This window comes from Amaranthus tricolor, chromosome 2, assembly GCF_026212465.1.
Source record: "Amaranthus tricolor cultivar Red isolate AtriRed21 chromosome 2, ASM2621246v1, whole genome shotgun sequence".
Lineage (NCBI taxonomy): Eukaryota > Viridiplantae > Streptophyta > Magnoliopsida > Caryophyllales > Amaranthaceae > Amaranthus > Amaranthus tricolor.
In genome coordinates, this window is record NC_080048.1 from 40,833,649 (window position 1) to 40,856,710 (window position 23,062).

Sequence of the window (23,062 nt, forward strand, 5' to 3'; positions counted from 1 at the left end):
AGAGATAAAAGTCTTAAAGAGAGAGACGAGTAAATATGATTATATATAGTGTTTAGGTTAAGTGACTTGAGTCTTATCAGACTTAGATTTAAATCATACTCCCTCCTATTCACCTTAGGAGTCCCATTTGACTTTTCACGGATTTTAAGGAGAGTCAAAAGTGGGACCCTAAGGATAGGAAAGAGAGTGATATTATGGATTTTTTAATGTAAGGGAGGAAAATTAGTATGGGTAATGAAGGGTATAATTAAAAATAGGATAAAACTACTAAGAGCATAAAAGTCAAAAACCCATACTAAAAATAGAAATGGGACAATTAAGGTGACTTGACTATAAAAGGAAATGGGACACATAAGCTGAATAGGAGGGAGTATTATTTTTAAAAGTTTAATAAATTATAAAACCCATAAAAATCTTAAAAATATAGATTTAGTTTCAAAATTAAACTTGTTAACTTTAACGAGCCTATAGCCTAGATATACTATAGTTCGTATTTTATTATCTCTTTGGATTATATGTTATGTTTAAGTTTAATTTGAATTAAATTAGACTAACACTTTGAGTCGTGGTTATTAAACTGTACCATAAAGACTAGATATTTGCGCTTTTTGCTTAGTGAAAATACAAGTAATTGAAAATTGATTGTAGGCTATAGTTCAATTGGTTAAATTTGGTTATAAATCCAAATGTGTGAGATTCAAAATCTTGTTTCAATTTGGTAAGGTTAAGTCCCTCAAAACATATCAATTCATCAAAATCATAAAAACATACTCATAATTAAACTTAAGACATGAAATTTCAATATATTATCATTATCCATTTATATTTTGAGAAAATTATAATAAACTACCTATTCTATACCCCTCTTTGCAAAAAACTACCTTATCTAAAATTTTTTGCAAAAAACTACCTTATATAATACATTTCTTTGCAATAGACTACCTTATAACGGTTTTTAGCATTTGACCGTTAAAATTAACCGTTGACTATCACGTGATAGTCACGTGACCTTAAAAAAAAAAATTTAAAAAAATAAAAAAAAATAATAATAATAATAATAATAATTGAAAAAAAAATAATAATAATAAAAAAAAAAATTTAAAAAAAAAAAAATAATAATAATAATAAAAATAAAAATAAAAATAAAAACAAAAATAAAAATAATAATAATAATTATAATAATAATAATAATAATAATTTATAAAAAAAAATTTTGAAAAAAAATTTATTTTTTTAATTTTTATATTTTTATTATCATTATTTATTTTTTTTATTTTTACTTTTTATTATTATTATTATTATTATTATTATTATTATTATTATTTTTATTATTATTATTTTTATTTTTATTTTATTATTATTATTATTATTATTATTATTATTATTATTTTTTTTTTTTTATTAATTTTTTAAGGTCACGTGATAGTCAACGGTTAATTTTAACGGTCAAATGCTAAAAACCGTTATAAGGTAGTCTTTTGCAAAGAAATGTATTATATAAGGTAGTTTTTTGCAAAAAATTTTAGATAAGGTAATTTTTTGCAAAGAGGGGTATAAAATAGGTAGTTTATTATAATTTTCTCTTATATTTTTTATATTTTGACCCGTCAATAAAATCACCATACGAATCATAAAATAAGCCCATTTTAGTCAATTTTTTTTAGACATCCCTATAGTGTAGAACTCTATAGGGTCAATGACCATTCTCATATATGAATGTGGTCATGTGGGTGGTAAATTGGTTCAATTCACTCTAGATAATGGTGTAGATGGATAATCTTTATCCTCTTCTACTCCACATCTAAATCCCAATCATCACCCTACTCTTTTACACATTTCAAGCTTTAACCACCACTTTCATGGCGGATTTACCTCCATAACCATCCATTAAAACCTTCATTCACACACCCAACAATGGAGAAACTCCCTTCGAAGAAAACCCATTTTACGATTCAAGAATGGGAGTCCTTAATCGACGACTTTCAGCAAGGTAATTCTCATCGAATCCAAACTTGGACATCTTCAAACTCTATCCTCGACCTTGCTATATCTTCTATCCTCAAAAAAGATTTACCCATTTCACTGAAATCTCATATACTAACTTTTCTTGACGAATTCGCTGATCAAATTTTTAATTTCGATGGAAATGAAGAAGTTTTATCTAAATTAATTGAAACCCTAAAAATTGTGATTCAAACCCCAATTGACGGGGTTTCGATTACTTTGTCGTTAAAAGAGCAGATTCTTGTTGCTGTTACTTCGATTTTGATGACAATTTTGTCGATTAGGGTTAGGGTTAGGGTTAGGGTTTATAAGTCTCAGATTGAGAATTTGGTTGCGATTTTATTGACTATTATTAATCGGCCTAATCATGGAGTCGATCGGCAATGTAGAGCTGTTGCTTGTGAGTGTTTAAGGGAATTGGAGAGAGAATTTCCTTGTTTATTAGCGGAAATTGTTGGACATTTATGGGGACTTTGTCAGAATGAACGAACTCATGCTTCTCAAAGCTATATTCTTTTGCTTTTGGAGGTAATTCATAATATTGTAGTTTGTAAATTGAATGTTGTTTCTGTTTTTAGTACTGCTGTTCCTTTAGTACCTTTTAATGTTCCGAATTGGGTGATTACTGATGATGATGATAATGGTGGCGGTGAAAATTGGGGAGAAGAGGATAGTGTGCGACTTGGGGTCGAATTATCAGGGACGAGTTTGAAGGAGTTGAAGCGGGTGATGGCGTTTTTGTTGGAGTGGCCTCGAGTTTTGACTCCGTGTGGGATGTTGGAGTTTATGTCAATGCTGATGCCATTGGCAATTGGGTTAGAACTTCAAAGCTCTTTGTTGAAAGTTCAGTTCTCTGGGTTGCTTTATAACTTTGATCCTTTGCTTTGGCATGTTGTTTTGGTGCTTTGGAGGCGGTTTTTGGATTCGTTTGATGGGCAGGAAGGTGATATTGTTAAGCGTTTGATGTTTATTTCAAAGGAAGGACAGCAGCCGTTGGTGTTCCGGTTGCTGGTTCTTCATTGGTTGTTGGGTTTTGTTGTGTTGGTTTCTAGTAATGATTTTGAGAAAAGGAGGTTAATTGTTGAGATTGGTTCAAGCTTTTACCCGAATGTGTACGATGCACTTGCTTTAAAGTCATTGAAGCTCGATTTGCTTGCATTTTGCTCTGTTATAATCGATGATGTGAGCAAGGATGGGTTTACCGGGAAGATTGTGGTGAATTACTTCAAGGACGGTCTTATAAGTGTAGATGGTTTTAAATGGTTGCCTCCTTGGAGCATGGAGACAGCTGTTGCTTTTAGGAGTTTTCATAAATTTTTGATTGGTTCATCATCTCATTTTGATGCTGATCCATCTTCCAGCAAAGCTATCATGGAATCTGCAATCTTCCGTTCAATAGAGGTACGGGCTTATTTAAGTACCATCGAATCTTCATTATTTTGTAGCTGACCATTCATCATTCACTTTTCTTCAAATAATCCGTGCTTTTAGCATTAAAAATGTGTTTATGATTCAAAGCAATAATGGTGCTTGTTTTACTCTAAGCAGAGGGGCTTTCTATCCAAATAATAAATGTGCATGGTTTGCTTGTACTTGTTAGGATGTGAATTTTTTTTATATTCCTATGCCTAGATGCTTGTGCCTTTGGATGTTATTTTTGCTGTATTGAATGTACATGTCATATTAATTTGGACATCTTCACCTACATGTATCTCTTGCAAGAAGATAGCTTTTTAACAACTCTATAATCACTTATGATAGAAGATGTTTGAATCTCATCAAGTTTTTATCGCAAGGTTGTGGACTTGTGAGAGGACAAACAATTAGGATATTTTTCTGTATCAAGTGTTTGTGAAATTGGGAATTGGGGACAAAAAAATGTGAGGGTATGCTAGCTTGAGGAAGAAAAGATGGATTCAGGTGCTGCATTGTTGGGTGTGTGGGTGCATTAATGAGGAAAGTTGGAGATATGGAGTTTCATGTGCTCTCAAAGTGGTGTGAAAATGAAGTATCAATTTGCTAGTAGCACATTTGTGCGCCTAGAACTCTGTGCCATAATCTTCTGATGCTCAGTTGCATATGTATATTTTTGCGGCTTTCTTGTTGATAGTTGAGGGAATCGAATGTGGATATGTCTGCTTAGTTGATTTGGTGGCTATTAGGAGATTTGAATCTCTCATGCCCAAATTTCCATTCTCCTTCTTTCACTTCATTTTAAATTTCCCCCACCACATTTTCCACCAACGTACAACTGAACTTTCTCAATTTCAATGTTACTCCCTTAACCCCTGCGCTTGCTTATGATTTCTCTCTCCAACTTTTCCATGTCCTGCCATTTTTCTTTTTCTTTGTGTATTATCTGTTTACAGTAATGTTTCATATATTCAAAACATGATGACCACTAAAAACTTTTTGTTTCACTTTGTTGATTCTGTTAGCATCTCTACATTTTATCTTGGTTGTACCTTTTGTAGAAGAAATGCACTGAATTTACTATGCTGTCTTTGCATGATACGTTGCAGACGATGGTTGTGACCTTGCTATTGGACTACCGGAAGTTGGTACCTTTGGTTGTTGCCTTAATTGATCGATTATTGAGCTGTCAAAACCACTGCTGTTTGGGGCAAAAGCTACTTCAAACTATTGACGAGCATTTACTTTCTAAAGTTGTCATGAACTATAGATTGTCATCTTATTTCCTTATATTTGATAGAATCGGGAAAAATGATATTGTACCTCCTCAAAGACTGCTAGAGTTGCTTATTAAGTTCTCAATCTTCCTAGTTGAGAAGCATGGTCCAGATACTGGATTAAAGTCGTGGTCCCAGGGAAGCAAAATTCTTGGCATTTGCCGAACACTGCTTTTGCACCACCACAGCTCTCGTTTGTTCATGGGACTCTCTCGTCTTCTTTCATTTATTTCTCTTCATTTTCCTGATCTGGAAGTTCGTGATAATGCAAGGTACTGAAATGACCTGCTGTTTAAATTTATCATCCCCACACCATTAGTATTTGTATTGTTTTAGCATTATATTGAATGACATGACTCTAAATTCTTATTTTTCTGCTGGAGTACTTTATAATACATTCAAAACAATGTATAGTGTAAAAATGCGGTAATAGTCGCGATAACGAAACGGTAATGCGGTAACAGAAGTAATGCGGTTAGTGTAACGCCTAAATATAGGTCGAAACTCGAAACCATAAGATATCCCTTGATACAGTCTTAAATGCGGTTTTTTTTACACCTTTACAATGCGGTTATTTTGAAAACCTTTATAGCACGGCCGATGAGATGTGCAACCTTGTTTTTACACCATGATACGATATAGTATGTCATTTTCTTTAGGCATGTTTCATGAGAGATGTTGCATCTCCTCTTTTATGGGTTTTATAAGTTTTTTGTTTTTTCGATTTTCAGTTCTATGTGCATTACTTAATCGAATATATTTCAATAAATTTGTTTATTGTATAATAGCTACAACAGTGGCTTTGCCTTTTAAGTTGTGTTTAAAATCATTTCAATTTGCTCGTTCACCTCTGAATATTTTTCTCCTTTCGTGTTTTTTAGGATTTACTTACGGATGTTGATATGCATACCCGGGAAGAAACTCAAGCATATGCTGAACCTTGGGGATCAATTAGTTGGCATTTCACCATCTCCTCATGCTAGTTTCTTCCATGTTCACTCTCCTCGGTTTTCCGAAGATCTTCAGAAATCCAGAAGTATTTCATCTTACATCCATCTTGACCGGGTGATACCACTGCGCATAAAGCAATCTTGGTCATTGGCTTTGCCAGCTTTAGATTATGATGTTGACGTTAATGCTTATGTAGATGGCATAAAGGAATGTGATGCGCAAGTGAATGGCGAAGGTCCAAGTGGTGATAAAAGTACCGAGCTTGTCTCCGATAGTAACAGAATAGATCAGCCTCAAGAGCCCCTACGAGTTATGGATTCGAAAATTTCGGGGATCGTAGACATACTAAGAAAGCATTTTTCTTGTATCCCTGATTTTAGGCATATGTCGGGGATTAAGATTAGAATACCATGTTCTTTGCGGTTCATTTCTGAACCATTTAACCGCATATGGGGTACAAGTTCGTCAGAGGGTGGTGTTAATGAGTTAGATGCTCGTCCTGCAATGTATGGAATAGTTCTCAAATTCTCATCCTCCGCTCCATACGGTTCTATACCATACTATCATATCCCATTTATTCTTGGCGAATCGACATCTGAGACTCTACCGAACAAAGAATCTTTAGAGATTGTCCCTGTGGGAACGTCTTCCAGTGAAAAGTTAGTCTCTGGGTCACCCGTTACCATTGAGTTAGAACCACGGGAGCCTGTGCCTGGTCTTTTAGATGTTTCCATTGATGCAAATGCAGAAAACGGGCAGATTATACACGGGAAGCTTCACGGAGTTTCGATTGGCATAGAAGACATGTTCCTTAAGGCTAATGCCCCATCCGAGATCTTGCATGGTGAGTTGCCCGAATATTATTCGACCCTTTTTGATTCTTTGTGGGAAGTGTGTGGTGCCTCGACCAACGCAGGAAGAGAGACCTTTCCACTAAAAGGCGGGAAGGTGTTTGCAGCAATCCACGGAACACAATCAGTCAAGCTCCTCGAAGTTCCTTCAACTTTTGTAATTCGTGTTGTTGAACGATACTTGGCCCCATTCGTTGTCAGTGTGATCGGTGGACCTCTTGTCGAGGCCGTGAAGGATGGTGGGTTTATCAAAGACGTTGCGTGGATAGATATGTTGTCAGATTCCGATGAGAATAACTCAGTTGTGAATTCCGATAGAGGTCCATTGTATCTAACGTACTCCGAATATGAAAACGACAAAGACACTAAGATTAACATGGGTAAGACAAACATGGGATGCTTTCTTGTGTTAATATTCCTACCACCGAGGTATCATCTCCTCTTTCGGATGGAAGTTTCCGATGTTACCACACTGGTTCGAATTAGAACTGATCACTGGCCTTGCTTAGCTTACATCGACGATTATTTGGAAGCTCTTTTTACTTCGTAAATAAGATTAGGTTCCGTATAGATGGGATTTTTTCTGTCTCTTTTGATTGCCTTTGGTTCGGTTCACAATCGTTTCCCAGATTGTTTTTAAGTTGGGAAGGTATTCTTTTTGCATCAGGAATAAAAGATGTACATATTCGAGTATTCGAAGTTGCGCTCAATCTTATAAGTGCATTTTGTACAACAAATTACACATCCCTTATTTGGGATATAATCTTTGTATTTTGATGCATTGTCATTGATTTTTTTGGGCATTAGGCAGAGTAGCATGTAAAAACTTTTTCATGTATCACTTGAAAAATATACTCCCTCCATTACGCAAAAATATCCCATTTACTTTTTATACTATTCATTTATTACTCTTAATTTATATTTTATTCTTAATGTATAAATTAAAACATAGTCAAGTGAGATATTGTTTGATTCATCTCAATACAAAAATTATTAATATTAAATTTTTATAATATTTTATTATGTATAGTAAGAGATAATAGTGTATTGGATAGCGTGAAAAAGTAAATGAGATAATTTCAGTGAAATAGAGATAGTACTCCCTCCGTTCTTTTAAGTTTGTTCAATTTGGGTTTTTCACACTTATTAAGAAAAACAAAATCTTTTATTGTAGTGAGTATTATTTTAATTAGATATTAGTGTAAAGTAATGATTGTATTAAAAGTATGAGAGAGAAAATTAAAATAAACCAAAATTTAAAGAACAAAAAAATGATTGCATTTAATTGATGAGAGAGAACCTTACAAATACACTTGGAGTAACATACCATTAAATTTTCCAAATTAGGAAAGTTTTGGCGCGTTTTCTAAAAAAGGAGGGAAAATGGCAAAATTTAAAATGGAATACAACTTACTTATCCATGAACAAACAATTGCATTATGCAATTTTTAAGTACATGGATTTATACATTAAATCAATTTAATCAAAGATTACAAGTATAATCATCAAAAAAATCTTTCAAATTTTGTTTTGAGAGTATTTAAGTTGGTAAACTATAATCACAATCATCTTCAAATGTGCTTCCATATTGCTCAACTTTAATCAGAATCATCATCAAAAAAATCCTTCATATTATCTGCTGAAATCCCAAAACACCAAAACAGCTCAAAAGAATTCAACAGAAACAGTAACCAATGACCCACCAAGTATAAGCAAGTATTGCACACCGCATCACAGCCTTATCCATGGCTTCAGGAAGTGAGGACGAAATCGAGGGGGCATGGTATTATGGATCAAGCCAATATGATCCTCAATCAAGCTTAGAATCAGAGAAAGAACCGACAGACATGGTTGAGCAACAAGAAGAAGAACACAATCATCATAAGCCAAGGCTCAGTAGTGAGATGAGGCATTTAATATTTCAAGATATGATCTCAATGCGAACAACCGACTCATTACCTTATGGAACATTTCAAAGAATTGCAGAAAAATTTGGTTATCATCATAGAACCATAAGAAATTTATGGAAAAGGGCAATACAATCAAAAGAAGTAAACAAACCATACATTGTTAATTCAAAATACAAAAACTGTGGAAGGAAGAGAGTTGTGGTGCCTCCAAACATTCTAGAATCTACACCGATGGGGGAACGTACAAGTATAAGAGATGTTGCAAGTTGTTTAGACTTGGCACCATCGACCGTTTGGAGGTTAATTAAAAGAGGTAAAATTAAGGTACATTCAAATCCTCTTCACCCGGCTTTAACCGATGCCAATAAATTGAGAAGGGTGGAGTGGATTATGAGTGTCATCCAAGAAGATAGCATTCAAAGACATCAAATATACAAGGGAATGTTTGATTTCATTCACATCGATGAGAAATGGTTTTATTTGACCAAAAAAACTCAAAGAGTTTCCCTTGCACACAAAGAGAAGATCTCGTATAGGGCAGCAAAGTCATCTAAGTTTATACCGAAGGCCATGTTCCTAGGGGCGGTTGCTAGGCCAAGATGGAGTCCACACGGTCAATGCACGTTTGATAGGAAAATAGGAATTTTCCCCTTTATTAACAGGGTTGCAGCCGTGAGGGACTCGAAGAATAGGCCTAGGGGGTCAATTGAAATTAAGCCAACAGAATTGGTCACTCAAGAAGTTTATAGAAACATGCTCATCCAAAATCTCATTCCGACAATACTAAGAAAGTGGCCAAATGAAGGCCCTTCAATCATTTTCATTCAACAAGACAATGCAAGAGTGCACATTACAAATGAAGATCCAATATGGAAACATCACAACAAGCAAGGTGGGTTAACCTTCATTCTTACACAACAATCCCCTAATAGTCCAGATTGTATCATCTTGGACTTGGGTTTCTTTAGAAGCATTCAATCATTAATGCATAAGAAAATGCCAAAGAATATGACAGAGTTGATTAGTGCAATTGACGATGCATATGTTGAACTTCATCCAAAGACATTAACAAATGTCTGGATTTAATTGCAGCACCACTTAAATGAGATATTGAAGGTTAAGGGATGTAATGACTACGTCCAACCTCATTTTGGTAAAAAAGTTGAAGAAGATAATGGGAAGCTTAGAATTCAAGTTCGAATTCTGACACAGCTACTTAGGGAAGCTGTTGCTTTTGTGAATCAAAACAGAAATCAGCAAGCATCACAAACAGTAGCAGAGAATAAAGATGTGACACAATCATCCAATACAATACAAGAAGCATATGATCAAGCAATCGAGGAGACACAAGGATGAAATTTTTTGAACAACGCCCCTTAGTTATGTTATGAAAAATCATCATTAGAAATCTTTTTTTAACAATCTTAGGAGCAACATTTTGCAAAACAAATTTGAAATCAAAGGTTAATGTACATGTTTTTTAATGGCTTCATTTTATTAGTGTTATCAGTAAACAAAAATCCCCCTGTTTCATCATAGAGGTTGTTAATCCTCTCAAAATATAAACAATCATAAAAAATGAATGAATGCCACCGAACATGCATATAACACAGTGACTTTAGACGTTTAACAAAAGCTACTCAACTAGGAATTTAAAGTCATTTTTCAGAATATGAAATTTATAAGAACTCATGATAACAAATCATCATTGGGGCTTCAACATCAAAACAGAATCAAATCATCAAAAAATCAGAATGTTCTCAGCTATGAACATCAAAATAGAACCAAATCATCAAAAAATCAGAATGTTCTCGGCTATGAACATCAAAACAGAACCAAATCATCAAAATATCATTGGGGCTTCAACATCAAAACAGAAACAACTATGAACATCAAACAAGAACAAGCCAAAAAATCAGAAAAACCCAAATTCGTCCTGTAACAGGCTCAAAATTTTCAATCTTAATCTTCCGATTAATTATTCCGAAATTTCTTTTTGAATTCCTAATCCTTTGGTTTATCTAATTCAAATCACCTTTAATTCCTAAACCTTATTCCGATTTTGTAATTTCTTTATAAGCAATAAAATATCATTTTATTACTATGAAAAGTAAAATTTTAATACTATATTTACGATTTTATTAAAACGTTACGTTTCAATTTCGTTTCCTTAAACTAACTTTACTACTTATCATTTTAACCTTACAACTTTGATTTAATTATTTTATACCTAAAAATTAACTATATTTTTCTTATTAACTTTAAGTATAGTTTTAACCAAAATTTTCTAAGTAAACTATCATATTTTTATGATCAAACCTTAATCATACTTTCCCATTAATCTAAAACATTTCACTAGTATAAACTAGAACAAAAATTTGATGAACCAAAATCCTTTCTACATCAATCCATAATGTTCATCACTTACACAAGCTATCACCATTTCCTTACACAAGTTAACCTTCTTCTACACTCCAAACTCTTACACATCCACTTACACACTCCAACTCTTACACATTCACTTACACACTCTAAATCACTTACACAAGTTAACCTTCTTTTTCATACAATCTTATGAACTAAAAAGTTGCCCAAAATCCATTATAAATACCCCTCCTTAGCCATGAGATCACTTGCACCCCCATCATCAAATCTTTCTACCATTCTTTCTTATATCTTCACTTCATTAACATCTTACTAACTTTATACCCTTTTTATTTGTTTAAGAATCAAATGAAGATAAAGCTTGATCTTATCACCTCTTAAGCCAATAATCATCAACTTTTGGAAAAGTCAAGTATTATCTTTTGGAGCTTGGATATCATTTTCTTTTGGGTAATTGAAGATCTACTTCTTTGAAGCTTGGAGCCTTGAAGACTTTCTCTTTTGGAGCTACTTCTTTAAGTCCTTATTTTCCTATTATTATTCTCTTACTTGGTTTAGCACCACCTTTAGAGGAAAATGGTACACATTTTCTTAACTCTCTCGTTATGTGATATTTATTTATGGTTACTCGATAATATAAAAGTATGATCAACATGATTTTATTTTAGTCATTTAAACTTTACATGGTAATATTAAATTCATATCTAGTTTAGTGATATTTTCGTCAAAACAATAATATTTTTGGTACACTCGAAAAAAAAGTCATATATATGGAAATTTTTGATTAATATGATAATATAAATATATATGAGTTTTACTAGTTAAATAAACTTATGTGTTTAAAATGATTCCATATCAACTTGGTGTTTTGATAAATTTTTAATCGATTTATTGGTAAAATAGTCAAACAAATTTGTTAAAATGCTTAGCGTTGTTTTTTTTTGAAAACTCATTTCATTTAGATTTTAGACCCTTAATAACTTGTCAGATTATGTTTTTTTATAGTTATGATAGATTCGTTTTACTATTTTACTGATTATTTGATAAAATACGTTATTAAGTACTTAGAAATATTACCCTTGACTGTTATGATTATTTATGACATAATAATGACTTAGTTTAGCCTCAGGAATCTTAGTATAGCTACGAAAATCTGTTATTTAATTAATATTAATTTATTAGATACTAGTAATTTGATTCTATTAAAAGGGTAGAATTGTCAAAATTTTGACTAGTGGAAGTTTGACTTATAAGAATGTAAACTATTTCGGTTTAGAGTCTTGTTTGATATTGCATGATATTGATTGTATGACTCTGATAGTAAGGTAACGTCGAACCATGGACCGGCATGTAAAATCCCGACGTCCGTGTTAGCCGGCACGTAAAATGCTGTGTCAGACAGGGGGTCCGAGAAAAACCCATCCTGTGAAGTCTCGAGCATAACAGTATTGAGAGGAGTGACGACTCCCACCACAGTTAGGGTTTAGGACTACGGTCCTCACCTAACCAGACCCTTACATATATCAGTTGTCATTATTGTTGTGAACTTGTGATGTGCTATGATGGTAAAGCTATGAGGCTTAATTGAACTTGATTAAATAAGCATTAAGGTTACCAAGTATTTAGTAGCAGTAATAAACTTCTGCAAGTATTGAGAATGTAACTTAATGGCTTAGTAAAGGTCAATAATGAGTAATAACCTTCTATATTATGCTTGATGATTATTTTGTAAGCATGATTTAACTATCGCATCATAAGCTTGTTGAGAAAATTGTACTCGGCTTTATCGCTGACCGATTAATCGGCTGTCATCCGTATTATGGATAACAGTATTTTGCAGGAAAATTTAGCTCAGGTTTCGATCCAGGCCGCAACTTTAATTATTCTATCAAGGACTTAGCTTCAATGATTTTACTTGATGACTATATTGTACTTATGTTTTTTTTATCGTATTTAAGTAAACCTTATTTTATATTTTCTCAGTTGTAAGATATTTTTTTTACTTATGTTTTGAACGATTTTAGTTCAAATGGTTTTTAGCAGTTCGGCGTTTTACACTTCCGCATTATTTATCTTAAGTATAATTATTAATGTTAATAATGTATCGAGAGTGCCGCTCCTGCTACACGTCTAACAGTAAACAATTTCCAGTATTCACCCAAAGATCAAATGACATCCTAAAGCCCAAAATTCTGATTGTTCTCAGCTATGAAATTAACAAACATAAACAAAATATCCTTACAATCATCAACAACGTTTCTTAGGGTTTTTTTTGCCCTAGCAACAAGTACTTCTTCAGGAGTATCAGAAACCACCAAATTTGGGTCTTCTTCAACAGAAGGACTTGAACGAGTCATTTTAGTAGGAGAATCATACACAAAATTAACAATCTTCAAAGGGGGTTCTTTTCCATTAAGGTATGAATAAGAAATAGGCTCAGAAGATATAGTGTCGCGATACTGTGAACATGTGTCATCTTCGATGGATTTTTGATAGGCCTCAAGTTCTTTCTTAGACTACTTTAAAATCTCATTTGAGTATGAATGTGGTCGGCCATGTAAAGAACACGAACATAAATCTCCATAATCACAAAGGCCATCATAAAGATAACTAGAAATTGATGAAGAACTAGGAATTATGGAGTATATCTTATTTTGATTATAAATATGTATATGTGGGTTTAATTAATCAAGGATTTTTTGTGTATTTTGACACTTTTTTCCATTGTTAAAGGTAAACTAGTAGTTAATTGTCACGATTTATGGTTAGAATTATTAATTAAAGTAAATGTGCTTAGTAAAATACTAGTTGTGTAAATATTAATATGTATTTGTAAAAAGTGATTGTTTATTTGAACACATTAGAAAATGATAGCTTGAAAGCTAATTCTATTAGTGTTTGCAAAGTATTAATTCAAAGGGTATTTTAGGCATAAAAATTAATTGTTATTATTAGAGAAAATATGAATGTTTTAGCTAAAAAGCGAGCATCATAGGTGATTTAAAAGTCATATATCAAGCACTTTTTTAGTTGTTTGTTGGACCAAACTACTAAAAATTGATACTAAAGTCATTTACCAAACGTGCTGAAAAGTTAATATCCATAATTTAAAGATAAAATTATTCACGACGAACAAACGAAAAATTAGATTATCAATATCATTTTTCTTTAAAAAAAGTAATTGTATTTTTTCCACTTTTCTTCTTTATTTCTGTATAAGTTGAATTCCCTCTTGTTGAAAAAAAAGGAGATATTTGTGAACAAACCAAGAAATACAATTTAGAGTAGTCAATTCAGTAGCACAAGAAAAACTATCCAGAAAAAGCACAATAAATACAATATCCTGCCAATTGCCATTATTCATCCACTCATACAAACCCACAAAATGGGTAGTTTATCAAGAATAAGCTGCCCAGTTTTTATGAGAAATTTTTCATTCACTACAATTTCTAATCCAAATCACTGCATTCTGTTCCCCAAATCCATTTCAGTTCATGACCCATTTGTTTATACACCACACAGAAACCTCACTGTTTCAGTCCTCAAATCCCCTTCTTCTTCTGGTACTTTCTATCAATTCCAGTTTTAGCTTTTAATGATGAATTTTACTTCTTTATGTTTTGATTTTCTGCTATTTGAACATTGTATTGTGACTTTTTGTGTATTAGGCTTTTGGGGTTTGGAAATTTAGTGCCAATATGATTTTTTTTCTGGAGATGTTAAGAATTTCACAAATTGTTGTATTAGAATTGAAACTTTGAACATTATAATGTGACTTTTTGTGTATTAGGCTTTTGGGGTTCTGAAATTTAGTGCCAAGATGACATTTTTTTTGGAGATGTTAAAAATTTTACAAATTGTTGTAAGACAGTAGAAACTTTGAACATTGTAATGTGACTTTTTGTGTATTAGGCTTTTGGGGTTTTGAAATTTAGTTCCAAGATGACTTTTTTTTTTTGGAGATGTTAAGAATTTCACAAATTGTTGTATGAGAGTTGAAACTTAGAACATTGCAATGTGACTTTTTGTGTATTAGGCTTTTGGGGTTTTGAAATTTAGTGCCAAGATGACATTTCTTTTGGAGATGTTAAGAATTTCACAAATTATATGAGGGTCGAGACTGTCTCACTGTAAGACGCACTTGCCCAACTAATACAAATTAAAAAAAGTTAGAATTGGGTCCTTGTTTTGAGGTCTCTCACAATCAGTAAAGTAAGAATTTTTATTGAATATGTGATTGTGGGATTGTTGTAGTGTGACTTAGCTAATTGGGTTTTGTTGATTTGTGAGTCATCTATTGTATGTTTATTAGAATGATATCATTTTCTTGATTCTGCAAGCTTATTAACAGTTACTTTAGAATATGGGGCTTAGAAGAATGGAGAAAAAGGGAAAGAATGGAAGAAAGAAGGTTGAGGTATAATGAAAAGACACTACCCTGCTCGTTTATCCGGACTTGGGAACTCGTATCTGATATTGGTACGTGTCTGAGTGTATGACTTGGCTAAATTTTGAGAAATAGAATATTTTTGGTCCTAAATGAAGTGTCTAACTGACCAACCCATGTCTGAGTGTCAGAATTTGAGTAGCAAAGCTTCCTAGATACATTTAGAGTGTTAAAAGAGTAATATTATGGAACGGAAAGAAATGTTAAGTGTGAAGGTTAGTAGGAAATGGAGGAATTGCATTGCTTATGTATAGCAAGATTCTGTATTTTAAGTTCTTTTGTTGATGTAAGATCAGTTTGCCCTTTAATATCAATGTATCAAATCTCAGCTTGTTATAGACAAACTTCAGAAATGTCGAAGTAATCTACATGCAAATATGTGATTCCATTGCCATATAGAGGTGTTAGGCCGTGACAGTCTTTCACATAATCAACCCGTGGGCCTACTCGTGTGGACACACCCACGGGTCACGGGTAATGAGGATTGACTTGTATACACACTTGATGAGGTTCACTCTTTTCCAAAACTATATGTTAGTGGGAGAATTACCCACCAAGCACTTTTAGTGATGTGATCTTCCTTACATTTGAAGTATTTCCAATAAGCGATATCCTGAAGTGTGTTTTTTTCCCGGAGTTCTACTTACTTTTATGTAGTTAGTTTGATTTGCTCACATGTTTAGAAGCTTTCAGTTATGGTGGCTGAGTATGAAAGCTTTTAAATGGGAACCCTATGGAATTTTGTGGTTACAAAGCTGCAAGTGACTTGTGGGTTTTGAACAGAAAATTTGAGCCTCTAAAATGCCCATGTAGCCTAACTTGTAGCATGATTCAGTAGCTCTGCTTGTGGATTTTATAGTCCCTTATCCCAAACGTCCTTGAAATGGGCGACTTTACAAGCCTTCAGAAACACTACTACAGACACGTCACTTGAAAGATCGAGAGTCCACTTTAGTCTTTGTGGTGAACCGTGAATGGGATTGAAAACCAAGTCTTGGGTGACTTTACAAGCTTTCAACTTTTCCATATGGTAGACAAAAGGGAATTTTTTTTTTTGCTAACTTTACACTATTTTTACCTCATGTATTGACATTTTTTTCAAAAACCAAACGCCGCGATCTCTTTAATTGACCGCATATTTTGAATCCAGTCTAGATAAGTACTTAATTTAACAAAAAATTTAATATTTTATCTACCACATGGTAAAGTTGAAAGCTCAAGGTCACCTTGCCGATTTAAAACTTCCACGTGAAAAAGCTAAAAACTTAGAGTCACCACGTAGAATTCCCTAAATTTAACAATATTCAGCTATGCTCAGACTGCGCATACTTCAAAATTATACTGACTAGAGATGTTCTACTATATATGTGTGCTTATTTTCTTTGATTATCGTCTCCAGCTAGTGAACGTGTTGAGGAAGATGTTTTACGAGAATTTTTCCGGGATAGACTGTTAAACGGAGATTTTATAACAAAATACTCTGATATTATTTTCCAGAAGGGAGTAATGGGATTCATTGATGATGTTCCAGCTGATCTCGATGGAATTTCAAAATCAACCGAGGAGGTATTACTCGTTCCTTAATTTCCCATGTCTTCCTAGACGATTATGATCAGCTTCAACTTAAAAATCCAAAATTTTTTGAAAAAACTTTTGATGCGAACGTTTTTCTTGATAGAAGCAACATCATTATACTTTCGATCATACTTTCAGGCTTTGACTGGTGAGCCCGATGAAGGGTTTCTAAAATTGACATCAACTCAAGAATGGTTGATGGGTGAAACTTCGGCACCAATCAATCGGAAACCAACCAACAAGGTGTGTTTGAAATGCGTTGCATTCTAGCTCTTATTTTCTGATTTTTCCCATCTCTCTTTACTTGTAGGCTTTATCGAGTTATTGATGGCAATTAGAGGATTTATTGACTCGAGGTTTGATAATAGGAAATACAGGATGATAGAGAAAGAAGAAAGAGACTCAACTTCCTCAGATACGACGCTGTAAGGCTCTTAACTTGTGTTTTCCGCTCTTTCTCCGCAACATGATGCCCAAAACAATGAATTAACCCTTTGAGTTTGCCACATTTCCAATTTTTGTTTGTTCCACCTTATTAGATACATTTCTTTAGAAATTGTCGGCACCATTTTCTTTGATTCTCATCCATACATTTTTCCTCTTTTAAGATCATCCGCACAATCCAATTATTTGTCTTATTCTACCATCGAGTAAACTACTCCTAAACACACGTGCCCATCCCCTCGGTAGCAAACTCAAGGGGACACGAGTATGATCTTACTTCTGTTGAATTATTTCATGATTTTGTGCCCTCGTTTTCATAGTTGGTTGTTCAAATGTACTGCTGATGTTAGTGTGATTGCTTCTTTTCAGCTAAAGAGAGAGCTATTGTTCATGACACTTGGAATTGGAGCCGCCTGTACTGGATATTGCTTGCTGACCTTCTCAATCCAGGTAGATTAAGAAAGAAAAATAAATGTGAGCCAATATTCATGCAAATGAAAATGAAAATTACGGATGTTGCGATTGCAGTAAAGGTCGCGATGTCGCAAACGCGGCACCTCGCTGTGTTATGACTCACTTAGCGGACATGCAATATGAATTGTTAACTTGAAAAATATTCATTTTGTCGTACTAATTCAAGTAATCTAAAACATATATTTAAATTAAAGCTTATAATATAACTTTTTAAACCCGAAGGATAAATTTGTTTTCGAGTACTCCCCTTAACATAGCAGGCAGTAAATTTCTGAACCTAAAATATGCATGTGGCTCATGTATTTTCTTTCTGATGTCACTTAGGCAGCTGTAAGCTATGCTTCCGGAGTTGGATTCAGGTACGTTATCACGAACTTTAGCTCAACATTAGTTAGAAAACTCTTGTTTACATGTAACCTTTTTACTGATATAAAATTCTCTGATGTAGTTGCTTGTATTTGCAATTGTTGTACCGGCATGTGGATAACATTTCGCAGGATTCAATTCCACAGATATTCCGTCAAAAGAAAGTGAAGAAGTAATTTACATCTTTAACTTTTTAGTCTTGTTTTTTTCGGATTCAACTTTGTCAAATTAAACAACATTCCATTACCCCAAAACCTCCTAACTTGGCGGGGTTTGGAGCGGTCTGATGTATGCAACCTTACACGCGATAACAAAGAGTTTGTTGAGTAGACTAACGTTTTGATTCGTTGTGCCTTTTTGTTCTATGTCTTGCCGACTAGAATTGGGATACGAAGCGAGGATCTACGTGACAGTCTAGAAAAATCAGTTAAGGGTAGTGGGATTGCTCTATCATCTCCAAGACTAGTAGTTCCGGCAGCAATATATGGATTTTGGGTTCTACTTCACAAGAACTTTGCTAGTGACCTTTTCGATTTACAGGTAATTCATCGTCTCGTGAACGTAATTTATCAACAAGGGTTTAACCTTGAAGTATTTAAGTCCTGACCGTTCTTAATTCTGATTTTTTGTTAGATCGTGCCTGCTATGTTGGGAATGTTCGCTTACAAAGCTGCTGCACTCGTACAAGTTTATCGAGATAACGAAGACTTGAAACTTATCTTTCCCGACTCTGATGACTGAAATTTCATGTTTTGGTTAGAGCATTGAGCATCTATGCTGCTGTGGTCCAAAACTTCAGTGCTGGAACTTGGAGCAGGCGATTTTAATTGTTCGATGATCCGCCTGGCATGTGCTCCAAGCACTATGAATGTATTACCTATGTATGAATGTTACTTTGTATCATAGAATTTGATAGGAGGCTCATTTAGTACAGAGATTCACCAGTTGAACCTTTTAGTACATCAAAAAACCACAATTTTGTATTCATTGTTTAGAGAATTTGATAGAAAGAGGTGGTTTTGAGATGTAATTTGGCACTAGAGTACGGTATAAGGTATTGTTTCAATTGGAGCAAAAACTATTTTACCCGGATAAAGCTTTGAGTTTGATTCTCATTTAGTCTTTCATTTCTCTCAGTCTACCGTGTAATAAAAAAAGGTATGGTTCTGGCACCATGAGAAGGGTGAAAACGAGCTCAAGTACTCAACAAAAGCTAGCCTAAAGCCTACCTTCAAAAGGCCACATAAAATTCTTACCTAATCCCATATCAAAATTCTTCTCAAAGAAATACTAATGGTTTTGCATAGCATAAACCCTGCACAAAGAACTTGCGTATCGACGCAAATAGTTAAGGTAAAATTAAGCTTCTAATAAGTTCAAAGAATCAAACGTAGAAATCTTTAATGATCTAACACTGAACGCTTGATGGAATGAATAAACAAAACTCCATTCTTCAATCTCTATCCCCAACAAAACATCACCGTATATGCATAAACAAAATATCCCCAACAAGAAGCGTCCTCCACGAGATAACCTTAACCTTTACAGCTTTACCACAAGAATCCCTCAATCCCTTCCTAGAATGCAACACCAAAAACAAAAGTAAAACACAACCACACTAAACCATATCACAGTATCGTAGACACTCCGGCACTACCCTAGAGGCTAAAACCCCAGCTATTTTGAGCCGTATCGCAACAGAAAACAGCCTGCAGTGTACAGAATCACTAAATGTAGCTTAATGTCAATCACCATCCTGCAGCTATTCAACACATAATCAACCTGTTCAAATATCTCGTACCAGCTATCACGACGGTAACACAATAGCAAATTCAATAACTTCGACAGCTATCACACATATGCAGCAAACCACTATAAAATGAACAAAGCATACAAACTTCCGGTGGAGAACAAGTTACTTGAGTCTTCAGCATAAACGCTCTCCTCATACTCCAATTACAAGTTCATAAAACTACAATTTCTACTACAACCAATCCACATCATCCCTGTTTATCCATGAATCACGATTACACCAAAAATACATCCCCAAACAGCACCCAAGAAAATCAAGGTTAATTACAAAGGTGAATAACAAACTGCTGTTAACTTTAAATTTCCTAGAAAAATAATGATCACCCCCATAGGCATATACACATTCTGATCATTCAACAAAATATAAATCACCCAATTCTATATTGGCATTAAGAAATAAATGTATACTACTAATCAATCCATAGAAATAATGTAAAACATCACCATGAGACACCATTAATACATCACAAAACAACTAAGATAATTCAATATGCAATGCGAATTAATTTCAAATTTTCATAAAAGACCTAATTCCTCCTAATTATGCACATTATGAACAATCAACAAATGTAAATCGAATAATGAATAGAAAATAACAATGCAAATCACCACAAAATAACACCATTGATCCATCAGAAAGCAACTAAGATATCATATCATAATTTTGTAATCCGAAAGTTAAAACTTCATAAATTACGGTAAACGGAGAAGAGGCTCATAATTCCAATAAAATTAAACCTAAACGGAAAAGGCAAAAATAATATAAAGGTCCAAAAATAACACAAAATGGCTTTTTTTTCTTCTTCGCGAATCCTCTCTCTTCTTCTTCAACGGTAAGACTTCTGGAATCTAGCACGAGCACCGCGACCACCAAACTTCTTCGGCTCACAACGACGAGGATCAGCAACAAGCAAAGTACGATCATACCTAACAAGAATGTCCTTTATCTCCTTCTTCTGTTGTTCATCAACAAATTTCTGGTAATAAGCAACAAGAGCTTTAGCAATACTTTGACGAATAGCGTAGATTTGCGATGTATGACCTCCTCCTTTGACACGGATCCTCATATCGACGCCATTGAAGCGTTGACGACCAAGAAGAAGGATAGGCTCAAACACTTTGTAACGGAGAATTTCAGGTTGAATCAATTCAATTGGGGTTCCATTGATCTTGATTAAACCCCGACCAGCTTTGCAGTAAGTTACTGCTACTGCTGTCTTCTTACGACCGAAACATTGCACTGATTTCAATGGTGTTGGTGCGTCTGTCGCCATTGTAAACGATTTCGAGCTTTTCGATCTCTCTCTCTCTCCCTCTTGCGGCGAATGAAGCAATTTAAGGGGGAGGCGATAAAAATGGGGATGGTTATTAGGTTTTTTTTGTTGATGGTGGATGTAAAAACGGGAGTTAGGGTTTTGAATTGATGGAAGAATTTGGACCGCTTTTGTATTTTGGGCCGTAATTTTATCTTTCGGTAGGTCTCTTAAGAGACGCTCTCCAAGCCCGACTAATTCATAATTATTAAAATAGATAAGATAAATTATTAAAAAAATCAGGGAATAAGACGAAAATCAACTTATTTCTAAAAGTAAGTGTCTAATTTTCAAACCTGATATTTGGTTCTAAAAGTAACTGCGAACAGGTGCTTGACTTTTTGTAACGGTCCGGTTTAAGTGACTCGGAAATCCATATGAAAATACAAATTCCGATTCACTTTTTGGACTCTAGAGAAAACTTTTCTCTAGGACCGTCAACGTTCCTTCGATAAAGAAATATAGATAAACAGAAAACAAAATCAATGTGAAAGGTAATAAGTCAGCGGAAGCTCTAACGTACAACTCGAGAGCCTAGAGGCCTCTAAACAAACTAATCGAAACAGCGGAAGCGAAAAGAAAACTATCTCTTTTGTTACATTAATTCAGAGTTTCTTTCTACTCATAATCTAATACCAAAGGTAAAACATAGTCGTGATTATTACGGTTTCTACGTCGAGATCGCACACCCGACCCCACCTGCAATCAACCTACCAGTCGTCGTAAGACAGCACCAGTAGGTTCCAAAGAAACAATCAATACACGTCAGAGACTTCATACAAATATCAATCAGGTTGAATACAAGCAGAAAGTTCATCCTAGCATGCATAAGCTCTACACATTTTTATTAATTAATCTCAACTTGTAACGTTGCCCGTCCTGTTCAGGTCGTTCAAGTATAAAACCAATCCATTTGGTGGAATACACTTGGGAGAGCTAATCCCAAGGCAACCACCGACCTAAGACGTTGCCCGTCCTGTTCGGATCGCCAAAGGCTAAAGTATGCATACCCCCATGGTGACCGTAATGATCCAAAACTGCCATGGGAACAATAATTATAATAATCCAAACCAATACGTTAACTCTTTTGGGTAACATAACCAAACGTCAACCCCTTTGAGTGACAAACACATAAATTCACAATTTTCAGTTAATTATTTCATATTATTTGAGAAGTCTAATCCTTATGTGACTTACAATGCCTTGATTAGAAATGAAACAACACTCCTTGCACAACCACATAAACAGTATGGTCTAAGCGTGTACCTTTACGCGCTGCAAATAACATTGCTCAAGCACAACCGAAATTTTGCCCTTTTATAAATCGAGGTCCTAAATAACACACACAAAACGACCGCGTATTAGAACGTGTTTACACATTTAATCCACTCCATACTCTAAAATATCACTAAGACTTGATAACTTTTAATTGTTTACATCCAAATCCCAATAGTTCCAAATTACAAATTCTGACCAGAAACTTTAAGGGCCATTTCGGACAGATTAGAAAATTCAAATGAAAAATCCGACTTCGCCATTGCGTTCGGAACGCGTCAATTACCTTGGGTACCAAATTTCATAATTTCTAACATCCATTTACTATTTTTAATTATTTTAAGCGTTTAACGAGTTTTTAACGCAACGATGTTTAAAACAACGGAAAACGACTAACGTTTCCGAGTCGGTACCTCTAACGAGGTGGAACAGCTGCTGCCGCCTACATTTATATATTATTATTTTTTTTTTTATTCATTATTATTATTAGTTTATATATACATTATCAACCCTTTTTAAATCTCATGACTAAAATAACTCTTGCAAGGTCACATTCACAAAATCT

General features: G+C 34.1%; 4 protein-coding genes across 6 annotated transcripts; 3 read left to right on the forward strand and 1 right to left on the reverse strand.

Annotated features, from left to right (window-relative positions):
- Positions 1-1,681: 1,681 nt before the first annotated feature.
- LOC130806134 (uncharacterized) lies at positions 1,682-7,397 on the forward strand. The gene is made up of 3 exons (XM_057671084.1): positions 1,682-3,405; positions 4,527-4,966; positions 5,576-7,397. The coding sequence occupies exons 1-3, from the start codon at positions 1,915-1,917 to the stop codon at positions 7,044-7,046; spliced, it is 3,402 nt and encodes a 1,133-aa protein (XP_057527067.1). The 5' UTR covers positions 1,682-1,914; the 3' UTR covers positions 7,047-7,397.
- An 844-nt stretch (positions 7,398-8,241) lies between these two features.
- Positions 8,242-9,762, forward strand: LOC130805819 (uncharacterized). The gene is made up of 3 exons (XM_057670601.1): positions 8,242-8,547; positions 8,599-9,450; positions 9,499-9,762. Exons 1-3 carry the CDS (start codon positions 8,242-8,244, stop codon positions 9,760-9,762), a joined length of 1,422 nt encoding a protein of 473 aa, XP_057526584.1.
- Positions 9,763-14,053: 4,291 nt separating this feature from the next.
- On the forward strand, positions 14,054-19,212 carry LOC130805874 (uncharacterized). 3 transcript variants are annotated; one of them, XM_057670692.1, is made up of 9 exons: positions 14,054-14,354; positions 16,736-16,804; positions 16,952-17,056; positions 17,182-17,238; positions 17,627-17,707; positions 18,056-18,090; positions 18,180-18,269; positions 18,478-18,637; positions 18,731-19,212. In XM_057670692.1, exons 1-9 carry the CDS (start codon positions 14,286-14,288, stop codon positions 18,836-18,838), a joined length of 774 nt encoding a protein of 257 aa, XP_057526675.1. In that variant the 5' UTR covers positions 14,054-14,285; the 3' UTR covers positions 18,839-19,212. The 3 variants fall into 3 exon arrangements, with proteins under 3 accessions (XP_057526675.1, XP_057526674.1, XP_057526676.1); XM_057670691.1 differs by having other exon boundaries at positions 14,059-14,354; positions 16,638-16,804; XM_057670693.1 differs by lacking the exon at positions 14,054-14,354 and adding an exon at positions 15,199-15,270.
- Positions 19,213-20,533: 1,321 nt separating this feature from the next.
- Positions 20,534-21,337, reverse strand: LOC130805876 (40S ribosomal protein S16-like). Its single transcript, XM_057670694.1, has one exon. It carries the CDS (start codon positions 21,181-21,183, stop codon positions 20,737-20,739), a length of 447 nt encoding a protein of 148 aa, XP_057526677.1. The 5' UTR covers positions 21,184-21,337; the 3' UTR covers positions 20,534-20,736.
- Positions 21,338-23,062: the final 1,725 nt, after the last annotated feature.